The sequence below is a fragment of the Lutra lutra genome, chromosome 7, assembly GCF_902655055.1.
Source record: "Lutra lutra chromosome 7, mLutLut1.2, whole genome shotgun sequence".
NCBI lineage: Eukaryota > Metazoa > Chordata > Mammalia > Carnivora > Mustelidae > Lutra > Lutra lutra.
The window spans coordinates 144,969,550-144,984,237 of NC_062284.1; the positions used below are offsets into that span (position 1 = coordinate 144,969,550).

General features: G+C 48.1%; 1 protein-coding gene across 4 annotated transcripts in view; it reads right to left on the reverse strand.

Moving 5' to 3' along the window:
• The window catches only part of CDC42BPB (CDC42 binding protein kinase beta), a 101,623-nt gene extending 87,572 nt beyond the window's left edge, over positions 1 to 14,051 (reverse strand). For 2 of the 4 annotated variants that reach the window (XM_047735401.1, XM_047735399.1), the window contains exon 1: positions 13,576 to 14,048. In XM_047735401.1, the coding sequence (XP_047591357.1) occupies positions 13,576 to 13,750 (175 nt within the window). In that variant the 5' untranslated portion in view covers positions 13,751 to 14,048. Of the gene's footprint in view, positions 1 to 13,575 lie in introns of all 4 variants that reach the window. The other 2 variants (XR_007128471.1, XM_047735400.1) reach the window with 2 other exon arrangements.
• Between the last annotated feature and the right edge of the window lie 637 nt (positions 14,052 to 14,688).

A 14,688-nucleotide genomic window follows, 5' to 3' on the forward strand; every position in this document is an offset into this window, starting at 1 on the left:
TAAACTCTGAAAACTACCGAATATGTTTGAAAAATAATTTAGACCTAAATAAGTGGAAAGACATTATGTTCATAGACTTAATATTGTTAAAATGGCATTACTCCCCAAATTCATCTACAGATTCGATGCAACCTCTATCGGAATCTCAGATGGCTTCTTTTTGGAAACTGACAAGCTGATCCTTCATATGGAAATTCAAGAAACTCAAAACAGCCAAAACAATTTTGAAAAAGAACAAAGTCAGAGAACTCACACTACCTGAATTCAAAACTTACTAAAAAGCAAGAGTAGGGGCCCCTGGGTGGCTCAGTGGGTTAAAGCCTCTGCCTTCGGCTCAGGTCATGATCCCAGGGTCCTGGGATCGAGCCCCGCGTCAGGCTCTCTGCTCAGCAGGGAGCCTGCTTCCCTTCCTCTCTCTGCCTGCCTCTCTGCCTACCTGTGATCTCTGTGAAATAAATAAATAAAATCTTTAAAAAAAAAAAAGCAAGAGTAATCAAGACAACGTAGGTACTGGCATTTAAGATTGGCAAAACTCTCAACAGAACACAACTGAGAGCCCAGAATGAAATCCATACACAAGACCGCTCAGTGGGGAAAGAACAGTGTCTTCGACAGATGCTGCTGGGGTAAGAGGATACCTACATGCAAAAGAGATAAAAGAATGAGGTTCCCTGTCTCACACCATACACAAAAATTGACTCAAAATGGATCAAAGACCTACATGTAAGATCTGAAACTATAAAACCCTTAGAAGAAAACACAGGTATAAATCTTTGGAACCATGGATTTGGCAATGGAGTTTTTTCTTTTTAATTAACGTATTTATTTGAGAGAGAGAGAGAGAGAAAGCATGACCAGGGGGAGGGAAGAGACAGCAGACTCCTCACTAAGCAGGGAGCCCTCCCTGGGGTTCAATCCCAGCTCTCTGAGATCTTGACCTGAACTTAAGCAACTGAGCCACCCTGGTGCCCTTGGCAACGGATTCTTAGATAGGACACCAGAAATCAACAAAAAAATTTTTTAAAGATTTTTATTTATTTATTTGACAGAGAGAGATCACAAGTAGGCCAAGAGGCAGGCTGAGAAAGAGGGGGAAGCGGGCTCGATCCCAGGACCCTGAGATCATGACCTGAGCCAAAAGCAGGGGCTTAACCCATTGAGCCACCCAGGCGCCCCCAACAAAATTTAATTAAACTTCATCAAAACTTAAAACTTTCGTGCTTCGAAGGAAACCATCAAGAACGTGAAATGAGAACCCACAGTACAGAGGAAAATATTTGCAAATCACACACTTGGTAAAGGTTTACTACCCAGACTATGTAAGGAACCCGTACAATTCAGCAACAGAAAGACAACACAACTTAAAAATGGGCAAAAGAACAGACATTTCTCCAGAGAAGATATACAAGTGGCCAATGAACACAAGAAAGGATGTTCGATACTGGTAGCCTTTAGAGAAAAGTAAATCAAAACTAAAATGAGACACCATTCACTAGGATGGCGAGAATAAAAGACAACAGCAAGTCTTGGCAAGGATAAGGCGAAATAGGAAGTCCTACATGCTGCTGGTGGGAATGTGTACTGGGACAGCTGCTATGGAAAACAATCTGGCAGTTCCCCAAAATGCTAAGCGTAAAGTCACTGAGTGACCCAGCAATTCCAGCCCCGGGGATACGCCCAAGAGCAATGAAAACGTATGTCCACACCAAAACTGGTACATTAATGACCACAGCGGCATTGTTCGTAACAGCCGAAGGAAGAAACAGCCCAAGTATTCCCCAGCTGATGAACAGATCAACGAAATGTGGACTATCTGTGCAATATACGTTATCTGGAACTGAAAGGATGAAATACAGAGATGTCCTTGAAATCATTATGCTAAGTGAAAGGAGCCAGTCCCAAAAGACCACAGGAAATGTCCGGAAGAGGCAACTACAGGACGCGATGAGGTGAGTGGCTGCTTAGGGCTGACAGCGAAAGAGTACAGGGTTTCTTTCAGAGGTGACCAAAACGTCTGTGATTCAACAGTGGAGACGGCCACGCGACTCCAGGAAAGTATCAAAGCTACTGGGCCGTGTAATTTGAACAGGTAAACTGTGTGCGAGTTACACCTCAATAACGCTGCTACCAAAGAGAGAAAGAGAGAAAAAAGAGAGAAAGAAAGAGTAAATAAACCACCTGATAACTCTAAATGCCAGAGAAATCTTTCTTTTCCACTAAAATAAACTTAATCAGTCGTGCAATTTAAGTTTCTCTCATCTTGCTGATCGACATCACTTTTTGTCCCAGTAACCCTCTTCATGTGTTATTTCACAAGGATTATCAAAAGTCCATAAAGGCAAACCTTGCTTTTTAGAAAAATAATCAAGTATTTGTAAAAGGAAATATACCCAGGCTTATCACTTTGGTTACATGAAGCCATAGTGAAGTTCTCCGAAGCGTTTCTTGTCCTGACGCGATCTAATACAAACGCCGCTCCTGGCGCCTTAATGAACCGGTGAAACCGGGAACAGAGCGCTCCCGGTGACTTCCCAACTTGCTGCGAGACAGTACAGTGCACACATTCGAGAGCAGTGCTTTCTGACATTTTCCCAGATCAGTTGTAAAGGTACATCAGAAGGGTGGCTTGTTAACACACTTAAAACATTTTTCAACACTCTGATCTCAAATACTTGCAGTTAAAAAAGAAGTCCACTTGCGACAGAGCTGCAAAAAAATTTTTTTAAAGATTTTATTTATTTATTTGACAGAGAGAGATCGCAGGTAGGCACAAAGAGAGGGAGGGGGGGGAAGCAGGCTCCCCGCTGAGCAGAGAGCCCGATGCAGGACTCGATCCCAGGACCTTGAGATCATGACCTGAGCCGAAGGCAGCGGCTTAACCCACTGAGCCACCCAGGTGCCCCATGAACTTCATTTTTTTTAAAGATTTTTTTTTTAAATTTTTATTTATTTACTTGACACAGAGAGAGAGATCACAAGTAGGCAGAAAGGCAGGCAGAGAGAGAGGGGGAAGCAGGCTCCCCGCTGAGTAGAGAGCCTGACGCAGGGCTCTGCCCCAGAACCCTGAGATCATGACCTGAGCCGAAGGCAGAGGCTTAACCCACTGAGCCACTCATGCGCCCTGCAAAATTATTTTTTAAAGATTACTGTATTCCCATAATTACGAAATCAAATCTTTCTCAATAGTGAAGAATAAAAATGGTACTTCCAGGGGCCCCTGACTGTCTCAGTGCAAAAGCCTGTTAACTCTTGGTCTCGGGGTCATGAGCTCAATCAAGCCCAACACTGCGTGTGGCGCCTACTTTAAAGAAAAAATTAAACTAAAAAATAAATTTTAAAAAATAGCATTTCCAGTTAAAAATAACATATGAGTTAAAAAAATAAATTCAGGGGCACCTGGGTGGCTCAGCAGGTTAAAGCCTCTGCCTTCGGCTCAGGTCGTAATCTCAGGGTCCTGGGATCGAGCCCCACATTGGGCTCTCTGCTCAGCAGGGAGCCTGCTTCCTCCTCTCTCTCTGCCTGCCTCTCTGCCTACTTGTGATCTCTGTCTGTCAAATGAATAAATAAAATCTTTAAAAAAATAAAATAAATTCAGTTCCCTATTTTTAATTTTTTTAAACAAAATGAGAAAAATGCAACAATTTCTGTTCAACTCTTTCCCATGAAACGAGTAAAGTAAAACATCAACAGCTTTAAAATTTAATTTGGGTGTCATGGTAAAGGAGATCTATTTACCTCTGGATTTCATTTCTGTTACTTGTTTTTAGAAAATTATGAGTGGCAAGAACATTTCTTCTTCTGCTCTTGATTTTAAACTGGTGATACCTGGGGCACCTGGGCAGCTCAGCTAGTTAAGTGTCTGCCTCTGGCTCAGATCATGCTCTGGGGGTCCTGGGATGGAACCCCGGGTCAGGGCCCTTGCTCAGTGGGGAGTCTGCTTCTCCCTCTGCCCCTCCCTCCACTTCGTGCCCTCATGCACTTGCTAAGGCGCAGGCACACATGAGCTCAGTGTCAAATAAATAAATAATATCTAAATAAATAAATAAATAGCTGGGGGTACCTTCCTGCATACCAAGATCTTAAACAGAATCAGCTCCATGTCAGTTTAAGAAAGATCAAAGCTGGGGCGCCTGGGTGGCTCAGTGGGTTAAGCCGCTGCCTTCGGCTCAGGTCATGATCCCAGGTCCTGGGTTCGAGCCCCGCATCGGGCTTTCTGCTCAGCAGGGAGCCTGCTTCCTCCTCTCTCTCTGCCTACCTCTCTGCCTACTTGTGATTTCTCTCTGTCGAATAAATAAATAAAATCTTAAAAAAAAAAAAAAAAGAAAGATCAAAGCTTATATACATGGTCCCTGGGTCACAAACACCCCCCAACTGCAAACATCTCCGCACTGTGGACCTCCAGAGGTCCCTCCCTGCTTCGCCCCAAGCCCATCCTAGAGTGGCTGCTCCCCAGCCATCTAAAGAAGCACTTTCCACTTTTCCTTTCAGTGTACCCATCCTGTAACTCTCCCTTCTTCAGATCCCTTTCCTATCCCCCGCCGCCAACCCTGGGATGTAGTTCCTACAGAAAAACTTGTCCCCCTTATTCCCACATCTCCCTTCTATTACAGGAGAAGCTTTCTAATAAGTGAATAAGCACAAGTAGAAATGCCAACACATCCAAGTCAAAGGAAATAGAAACTATCCCTCTGACTTTACACAGCAAGGAAAACTAGACTACCTTTCAGAACAACCACTTTAGCCTGACACTATCTGAAAAAGCTCCTAAAATGATAGCTTGTGATTACCAAGGGAAACAGCCTCATGGATCACACGGGCCCCAGGAGAACAGGGATTCTGTTCATCACTGCAGTGCCTGGTACTTTTAAGTCCTTAAAAAATACTTGGTGGGGGGTGCCTGGGTGGCTCAGTGGGTTAAGGCCTCTGCTTTTAGCTCAGGTCATGATCCCAGCGTCCTCAGATCGAGCCCCACATCGGGCTCTCTGCTCCGCCGAAAGCCTGCTTCCTCCTCTCTCTGCCTGCCTCTCTTGCCTACTTGTGATCTCTGTCAAATAAATAAATAAAATCTTAAAAAAAAAATATTTGGTGGGTGAGTGACAGGAGAGGACAGCAGCCTAGAAACGTTAGCATACTTTTGCACAGTGGGAAAAGCCAATGGACAAGTGATGACTAATTCAGCAAAGCTAGAAAACCCCAAGTTACTGCATGTGAGGTAGGAGTAAGGCAGCTTAGGAATGATCCTAAGGAGCTCTGCGGGTCTCAATGCTAACAGAGAGGAAACAAGACCGGCTTCAAATGTCCGGGAGAAGCAGTGACACCCCAGAACTCCTTCTGCTTCTTCCCCTTCCTTCAACTCTCCACCTTACCCCACCTTCCCAAAAAGCCGGCATATCCCACACCACTGCCCACTACCCAGGCAGGACACCAGAAACCCCTCTCTGGGGAAACTGACAGGCCCAAAGAAACAACTGCTTTAGCAACTTCTGCTAGTGTTCATCATATCAGCAGGCCCCGTCCGTTTCCCAACAGTAAGACTCAACACTTAAAAAAAGGTTTGTCCGTGCACACGGAGAGTTTCCAATCAGCCCACTCACAGTTATAAAAAGACAGCCAATAATCGGCAAAAATTTGGAGAAAAGCTTCTGACATCAAAGACAAAGACCAAAGAAGGAAAGAGGAGAACAAGGACTCAGAAGGGAGAGACAGCATAGGAAACAAAATGTCTACATAACATAAATGCATATGTGTAAATCAATTTTTAAAAAACCTTTTAAAAAATACACTGCGAGGGGCGCCTGGGTGGCTCAGTGGGTTAAGCCTCTGCCTTCAGCTCAGGTCATGATCTCAGGGTCCTGGGATCGAGCCCCGCAGCAGGCTCTCTGCCGAGCAGAGAGCCTGCTTCCTCCTCTCTCTTTGCCTGCCTCTGCCTGCTTGTGATCTCTGTTAAATAAATAAATAAAATCTTAAAAAAAAATACACTGCGAGGGGGCCTGGGTGGCTCAGTCAGTTGAACGTCTGCCTTGGGCTCAGGTTGTGATCCTGGGGTCCTGGGATAGAGCCTCATGTCAGGCTCCGGCAGGCTCCCAGCTCAGTGGGGAGTCTGCTTCTCCCTCTGCCCCTCCCCCCAGTTTGTGTGCAGGTACGTGCTCTTGCTCTCAAATAAATAAATGAAATCTTAAAAAAAAAAGTGCATTGCCTTCATGAAATGAAAATAGGATGTTATAAAAAGGAATGCTGAGAGCAAAAACACTTAGTAATGACAGATGATGGCAGAAATAAAAATCCAATGTAAGGACTAGAAGATACAATTGAGAAACTCTTCCAGAAAAAACAGAAGCAGCAGATAAGTGAATAGGAAAAAGTAGGAAAAGGGAATTAGCAGAACACTCCAGAAGGTCCAACAACCGAATAATAGATCAAGAAGGCTACAGCAGCAAACTCAGGGATGAGATCATCAAGAGACAATATGGAAAAGTTTCCAGAGCTGACGGACTCAGTGTCCCCACCAGAAAGACCCAAGAATGCTGGGGGTGGAGAGAAGACCCCGAGAGTCCCCAGATAAGACAAGTCACACAAAGTCCTGGGGTCACTATGGGGTCAGGCTGCTGATGGAAGATGGGCAGTAATGGACTGACACTTTCAAACTTCTGAGGAACAATTACTTCCAACCTAGAATTCAGTACCCACGCAGTCTGCCACTTAAGAGTGTGGGAAGAACAGGCATTTTCAGACAGGGTAGGTCTCAAAAATTTATCTCTGATGAACCCTTTATCCTAGAAGACACACTGTACCAAAATGAAAAAGACATGAAATCCAGAAAGGGGAATTCAAAAGACACCAAAAAAATTCCCATAAGGAATAAAGAGAAATGCTACGAGTACTGCTAAGCACTGGGCCTAGAACACAGAAGTCTCAATAAGAACAGGAAAAGGAAAGGCTTTGAGGGGTGGAAGGTGACAGGCTGGGTGGGGCAGTGTGAGATGTTCCAGCTACAAAACCCAGACTCTACTCAGCTGTACGCTGGCTTCTAAGCTAAAGGGAAGCACCCTACCTCACTCTAGTAAACACAGAAATAATTCCGTCTCCGTAAAGACAGGGAACTAACTGCATGCTATGTGCCTTAGTCAAGATGTTTACCTAGTGAGAACACACAAACACTACCAATTTAAACAAAACATATTTAGAAAACGGGAGAGAGAGGACAGGTGGGCAGTGAAGGTACATGAAAGTTCTATAACCTTCCCTTCTGCAGGTAAGAAGTCAACAGATAACATCTGAAACAGAAACACCAGAAGTCAGCGGCGCAAGATTCACAGAGACCAGGAATCTGAGGCAGGACCTGCTGAACAGCCACAACCCCCAGACTCGTCCCCTCGTCCTTCACCCTGCCGCCTGGAATGCAGAGGGGACAGCCACCATCAGATGCTGCACCAAGAGCAGGAAAGGGCCCTGGTCCCTAAAGAGTTGCTGGAATGAGCTGTTTACCAGACCTGCCCTCCCCACACCCTAATTCCACATGAGACAGAAGTCGCCTTGATTTGAGGTAAGTCGCTGTGAGCTGGCTGTTACCGGTAGCTGAACACAATCCTTAGACAGAGGATTATCAAACAGCAACAGAGGGGTTAAAAGTGGCTGCTTATGGGGCGCCTGGGTGGCTCAGTGGGTTAAGCCTCTGCCTTCGGCTCAGGTCATGATCTCAGGGTCCTGGGATCGAGCCCCGCATCGGGCTCTCTGCTCAGCGGGGAGCCTGCTCCCCCTCTTCTCTCACTCTCCGCCTGCCTCTCTGCCTACTTGTGATCTCTCTGTCAAGTAAATAAATATTAAAAAAAAAAAGTGGCTGCTTATGAAAGCTAAAACCCAGTGTTACTAACTAAATGCGTTATTTTAATAAAGGTAAAATTATATTTGAAGAAAATCACGGGGTATGGTCAGAACTGCTGTTAATCTCAACTTCTAAAACTAAGGTCAGGTGGGTCTTTTTAGGTCAGTTTTACCTGATTGATTAAAGGCAACAGAATATGAAGTATTTAAAAGGGGAGCGATGAAAGGAAAAGCAGTGTCTGAGGCCGACCCGGCAGAGGCATTTAAGTCCTAAAGTGAGAAAGGCATTCGTTTCGGTCCGTGAGCTGGAGAGCTTCAGCAAGGCCAGTGATGACGGGAATGGAAGGAAAAGGCTACAACAAAACAGGTATTTCAAAGCAAGTGCCTGCAAGGCAGACCGATGTGGATCACGGTCCGGTGAACAAGAGAACCCCCCACTAGAAGGCTGCTGGTCCGAAATTATCAGGGAAAATGTCCTGAGCGTGGTTCACCGAAGGGAGAGCAGGGTTGGGGTGGAGGGCAGACCACATGGTCACTCCAATTCCTAAGGGAGTTCACACTCAGGACTCTGTGATTGTGGAGGCTGGAGAAATCACCGCAGTCCCCGTAACATCTGGAGTCACCTTCGAGCCAGTTCTACAAGTCTCCACAGCAGCTCCAATACAAGGACAGAAATGGACTGAAACGTGATCCAACTCAAATTCTCTCTGAATTTCTAATTCTTACCTAAAGATAACAAAATCCAAAGTTCTCCCATCATGTAACTGATCCTCTTTACAACGTTTTCATCTAAAAACAGTTTTGTTGTCAGTTACCTACCAGTCAATGAAACTGACCAAAAACCTACCACACAACACAGATCTTTCAGATCCTGCTGCACGACCTTCACTGTCAGTATCTGCCTTTAAAAAACAGTTGTCTCTGGTAGATTTTTAAGTCCGTATGTAGTTCAGATTCTCAAAACACGTCTGGTTTCAAATCTAAGATCTAAATGCTTATTAAGAGAGCATTTGTGTGAACTTTTCACACAAATTTAAGATAACCCCAACACACTGTCATTCTGGACCATTCCAAGAAGCTAAGAACCAAACTTAAACTTGGGACAGGGACAAAAAGGTGTTATCTTATGGGGACTACTTAGGGTGATGTGATTACAGGGTTTTCATGAGTTTAAAAAAAACAAAACCCACAAACTCCTTCAAAACTTCCTTCAATTTTATCTTCTTTGGGATTAAAAAAAAAAAAAGGTAAAAAAATCTCTATTTGGTTTCTTCCAGCAAAATCCTTTTACTTTATTAGTCGCAAAAATATTTTTTGTCTCTTTACCAAGAAAAGCACTTGATAGTTTCGCCATACTTAATACAGTTTGGAATTAACAGTCCCGTTTGCTCCCATGTTTACCCAGCACCACGGACGTCAGCACAGACAGACTTCTAAGGGCACCGGGCCCTGCACCAGAGGCAGGGCAAGGGCAGCAGAGGCCGCCTCTGTCCACCCGGGCAGTCCGCTGCACAGCGTAAACCTTCTGAAGGGCCTCCCACAGCGGCATCCTGTTTGAAACCCATTCACTCCAATGCCAACCTTAGTTACTTGAAGTCTAGATTTAACACACACCCTGTGTCACACACAAAGAGACACTGCTGTTCACTCCGACATCCAAATGTCAATGGACCAGGTTTTAGCAGAGAAGAGGTAAGGCTGGCATGTTAGGTTTAATGGTTTCAACTGTCCCATCCCATGCCATGCAGTCAATGTCACCAGGCATTTCAAATAGCTACTTACAAGTCTAAATTATGTTAACTTAATTTTTATTATGCAATCCCAATATCTCCCCCAAATTTAGATCTTATTCAAAACATCTGTTTAAGTCATTCCCATGTTATATAAACATTCCATGTGGAGGAGCCGTTATGTATCAAACCAAAATGGATCTTGAGATGTTAGGCCCCACTACTTCGGCCTGAGCGTATTCAATTTGTTCGGTAGAGCCCTCCCCACTCACACCTCGGGCCGGGGATCCCTGTGCCAACTGCTTTGGGAATTCACGTTGATGAAGGTAATGCTGCCTTCCTAACGAGAAAAATCACAAATGAGGAGAGTCAAGAGGGCTAGAAAGGATTAATTCTCTTCCTTACACAGGAAGTACAGTGGCAGGGTAAAGGAAGGTGCCCTGGACCGCAAATTGGGAAACCCACACTAAGGTCCATGTCCCGGAGGCGTGCCTACACCAGCTGCAAGCTCCAGGCTTCCCACCTGGTTGGCAGGCCATGTCGGGGTCAGAGCACAGAGCCACCAAGGTCCACCCACTGCCAATAGGCTGGGACTTCCAACATCAGCTCCATCCAACTGTAACATTAGCCATTATATTTAAGCCATTAAAAAAAATATTTAACGCATGTAAAAGTATTTTTATGTAACAAAGATAAGAGATAGCAAATTCATCTCATTTACCTGTATTTGTAGAAATTTCAAAGTGCTTCATATGTTCTATTTAGAATGGGATGAAATTTGCATTAAAATACAGCTTAAAGAAATACAGATGCAAAGCAGGGTATTTCCAACTTTAAATTGAAGTCCAGGATTTCATAGAGGAAACTAATCAAACTATAAACATAATCAAGGGAAAATTAAAGACCTACAGTGAAGGTCTTTACTCTTGTCCCATGCAACCACTATGGCAAAAAGGAAATAAGAGCCAGAAGCTCTTCTTCTAAAACTTAAAAACAGGGAAACTGGGTGACCCAGTCAGTTAAGTGCCTGACTCTTGATTTTAGTTCAGGTCATGATCTCAGAGCCCAGAGGTCAGGCTCTGCACTGGGCATGGAGCCTGCTTGAGCTTCTCTTTCCCACTCCCTCTCCCTCTGCACCCACGCACTGCATCTCTAAAAAACTGAAATTAACTTAAAATAAAACTTCAGAGAAAGACAAATGCCATGATTTCACTCGTATGTGGAATATTTTTTCACTCATATGTGGAAGATTTTATTTATTTATTTGACAGACAGAGATCACAAGTAGGCAGAGAGGCAGGCAGAGAGAGAGGAGGAAGCAGGCTCCCCGCTGAGCAGAGAGCCCGATGCGGGGCTCGATCCCAGGACCCTGGGATCAAGACCTGGGCCGAAGGCAGAGGCTTAACCCACTGAGCCACCCAGGCGCCCCTCATATGTGGAATTTAAGAAACAAAGTAGATGGAACATAAGGGAAGGGAAGGACAAATAAAATAAGATGAAAGCAGAGAGGGAGGCAAACCGTAAGAGACTCTTAATCATAAGGAACAAACTGAGGGTTGTGGGAGGGGAGGGGGTAACTGGATGACAGGCATTAAGGAGGGCAAATGATGGAATGACCACTGGGTGTTATATGCAACTGACGAATCACTGGATTCTACCCCTGAAACTAATAAAAAATCCATTCTCACCTGTTGTTATAATAAAACAATTTTTTAAAATAAAAAACCTTAAAAACCTTTATTACTTATCACTTATACATTCCAAATTTCCTCAAAGATTCCTCAGTAACTCTCAAAATCTGAACTGCTGTATTTCTTCATTAAGTTTCAAGATTTCTACGTACTTGTCATTAGACACCTACCAAGACTTGGAAGATGGGAAGAGGCTGGCCCTCTGCGTGCCAGGATCCACACAATGGAGGTTTCAAACACCACACAAAGTGTGAATCCGAAGACAGCAACCCCAGGTTGACGGCTTATGCCTCTGTTTCCAGAGCAGAAGTAATTCTACTCGGAAGTCAGGACACCTGATAACACTCCACAATTCCACTCGACGGCCCAATTCTTCACCTTCCAGTTGTAATACACAGGCATGCTAAGGAACACCACATAATGACCGTACACACATCTTCATTAGTAACGCACCCCTGCGAGTTACAAGTGTACATGCTAACATGCAGGAGATTAAATACTGTTTCCTATTTTACTAGTATTTAGAAGTAGTATTAAAATTTCATTAAAATGCCCCCTTAAACCTCAGTCCATTTTTCTTCCCTGCAAGTCAAGGTTTACAGCTCCCTGCAAACGGAGTTGTTAGGACACTATAACTCATTTGTAATCCTAAATTCCAAAACGCCAGAATACAGTTTCGAAAATGTTATAGCGCACCTCTTCTGTTTCCATTTGAAAAGGTCAAATCTCATAAAATAAGACCTCCACCCACACTGAGAAGAGCCTGCTCCGGTGACACCCACCAGGTCACAGAGTGGCCGGCACAGTCTGGCAGGGAGGGGGCTACACAGGAACCGGAGTGTCCGGTTGTCAGACTTCAGCCTACAGAGGCCACACCTCACCACTACAGCAACCCTCCCTCCGCTTCTCCTTTCGGTCACACTCCTACCCGCACACTGTGCACAGAGTTGAACCTGATTGTGGAACCGTCTGGATTTCAACATCAATGCTCAGCAAGGAGGCAAATACAATGCCCAGAAGGCTCAGATGTAACAAGTACCAAAGACCTCGCTTTCTGCAACTGTGAAACTGAGTTAATTATTTGGTTGAGAATCACATCCGGTAAAGGATCCCAGAAAGAGAAGGCCCACATTTCACAGATACCGCGGACGACCAAGCACAGTGGTCCCTACCGAAATAAAGCATAAAGGGCTGTCCTGGGCTCTGAGTTGCCTTTCTCCTGCTGCTCTTACAAAATATCTCACTAGAGAGCAAAAAGCAAACCCTCTCAACTTAAGTTTTAATTAGTAAACAGAATCTCAAATTCCAGTTACCATTTTGGCCAAGTAGGAGGCCTCACCTCAGGATACATTTGCTTCTTCCTGTAAATATCAGCTTTATCAGTCCCAAAGATTAGAAATTACTGGTTCAAACTGCACAGCCCTAGCCCAATGATGCAACCACCCCAGGATAAGATTTTCTAAGGTCTGCCTGACCATGAGCACTGCATTTTCCTACTAAGTCGTTCCAGTGAATCTGAGGGTCTGGACAGGACGCCCATGTTAGAGAGGAATCAAAAGGGTCTCCCTTTACACCTGTAGCTGTCTCCGGGATTCTAATGATCATCGAATGGCTTAATCAGACTTTAGTCCTCATAAAGCAAAACAGGTGAGCGGATCAATGCGTGGAGAGCTACAGAATAAACCAGAGCAGGCATGCAAGGATCAGATGAACGAAGTTTCTAAACGACTCCCACATACTGACAGTCCAGCTGCCCCCACCTATTACAAGAGACCAGCGCAATTACGAAGAAACCCAATTTGTTCTTGCAAAACAAGGCTTTTCACTGGAAAAGTCCCTTGGAGTTGCTACAGTAAAGGGCGCTGAAGCCCTGGACGTCCAGGGCATGCCGCAGGCCGTCACCTAGGAGGGTCCGAGAGAACCGGGCTTCCCGGAAATGCGCACGCAGATGGGGGGCCCACCGAGCCGGGGGGCGCGCAGAGGTAAAAACCACACGCGGCAGCCCCCACAGGCCATCAGGGCGTGCGGGGGGGCCTCGACGCCGACTCTGGACCCGGGAGCGAGGGGCGGGGGCGGATTTCCCGGGGAGTGCTGCAGGAAATGATATCCAGACTCGGGAGGGTGGATCTAGGAAGCGGCCCGGGCTCTGGCCGGCGGCGGGGAGCGAGTGGGGGTGGGAACGGAGGATGTGGCGTCCAGGGGCAGGATGAGGGGGCGGGACGGCCGAACGCGGACGCGCCTGGGCCGAGGCGGAGGGCAGGAGGCTCGGGGAGGCGGGAGAGCAGGCGAGGCCAGGGGGCGGAGGCGCAGGCCGGCGCCGCGCGCGCACTTACCCCACTCGAGGAACTCGGCCACATACTTGTCGCGCCGCAGGGCCGAGTGGCTGCACTCGGTGTACAGGCAGACGAGCACGTCGAGCAGCGTCTCCACGCTCAGGGCGCTCTCGTTGCGCCACGGCCCGTCCAGGAGCAGCTGCTCCAGCTTCTTGAGCCGCACCTTGGCCGACATGGTGCCGCGCGGCCCGCTCCCAACGCGCCGGACTCTCGCCGCCCGCTCGGCCAGTCCGTCAGGGCGAGCCCTCGGGGGCCCGGCGGCCGCGAGCCCCGGCAGCTGCGGCGCCTCGTCGCCGCCCCGTCCGCGTCGTCGCGTCCCGGCCTAGGCCGACATCTTGGGCTCGGTCCCGGCGGCGCAGCGTCTGGGGCGCCGGGCCCCGCGGGTCCATGGGCCGGTCTCCTCCCCTCGGCGCCGCCGCCCGCCCCGCCCGGCGCGGCCCGCCCTCGCCTCGCCTCGCCCCGCCGCTAGCCCTTCAGCCCCGCCCGCGCCCTCCCCGCCTTCGCCGCCAGCCGCCGACCCGGAGCGGCGCGGAGCCGAACGCAGCAGCGTAAGCCCGGCCGGCGCCCGAGCCCCGACCCCAGCCCCGACCCGGCGGCCCAGCCCCGCGGCCCGCAGCCAACCAGGGCGCGGCCAGCGCGGGCGCAGCCAACCACGGCGGGGCCGGCCGCCGCCGCGCTGACCTCAGCGCGCCGCCCCGCCCCTGCGCTCCCGGCTCCAGGCTCCCGGCGGGATGGGACCTCGCCGCTTGCCGTAGGGAGTCCGGGAAGCTGGGAAGGCCGGGAGGCGGGGGCGGGGCGAGCGCGCGGCCAGTGCGCCGCCGAGATTGTGCGCCCGCGCGTGCGCAAAGGGCGCCCGGGCGGCGTGCGGGACGCTTCGCTGACCAGTCTCGCGGGTGTGGGGCTCGTGCTCGCGCACGCCTCGGGAGTCTAAGGCAACCCGGTGTTTGCGGGGAGGCGGGGGGGCTTCGGCGGCGGGACCCTCTGGTTTAAAACCGTGGCGCGTCCGAGCTGGGAGCAGCCTTGGGAAGCGGGGCCCTGCCGGGCTTCCACGGGAGCCCGAGGCCCGGACTGGCTGCAGCCGCTGCAGAGCGGCGACCCGGGGGCCACCCAGCC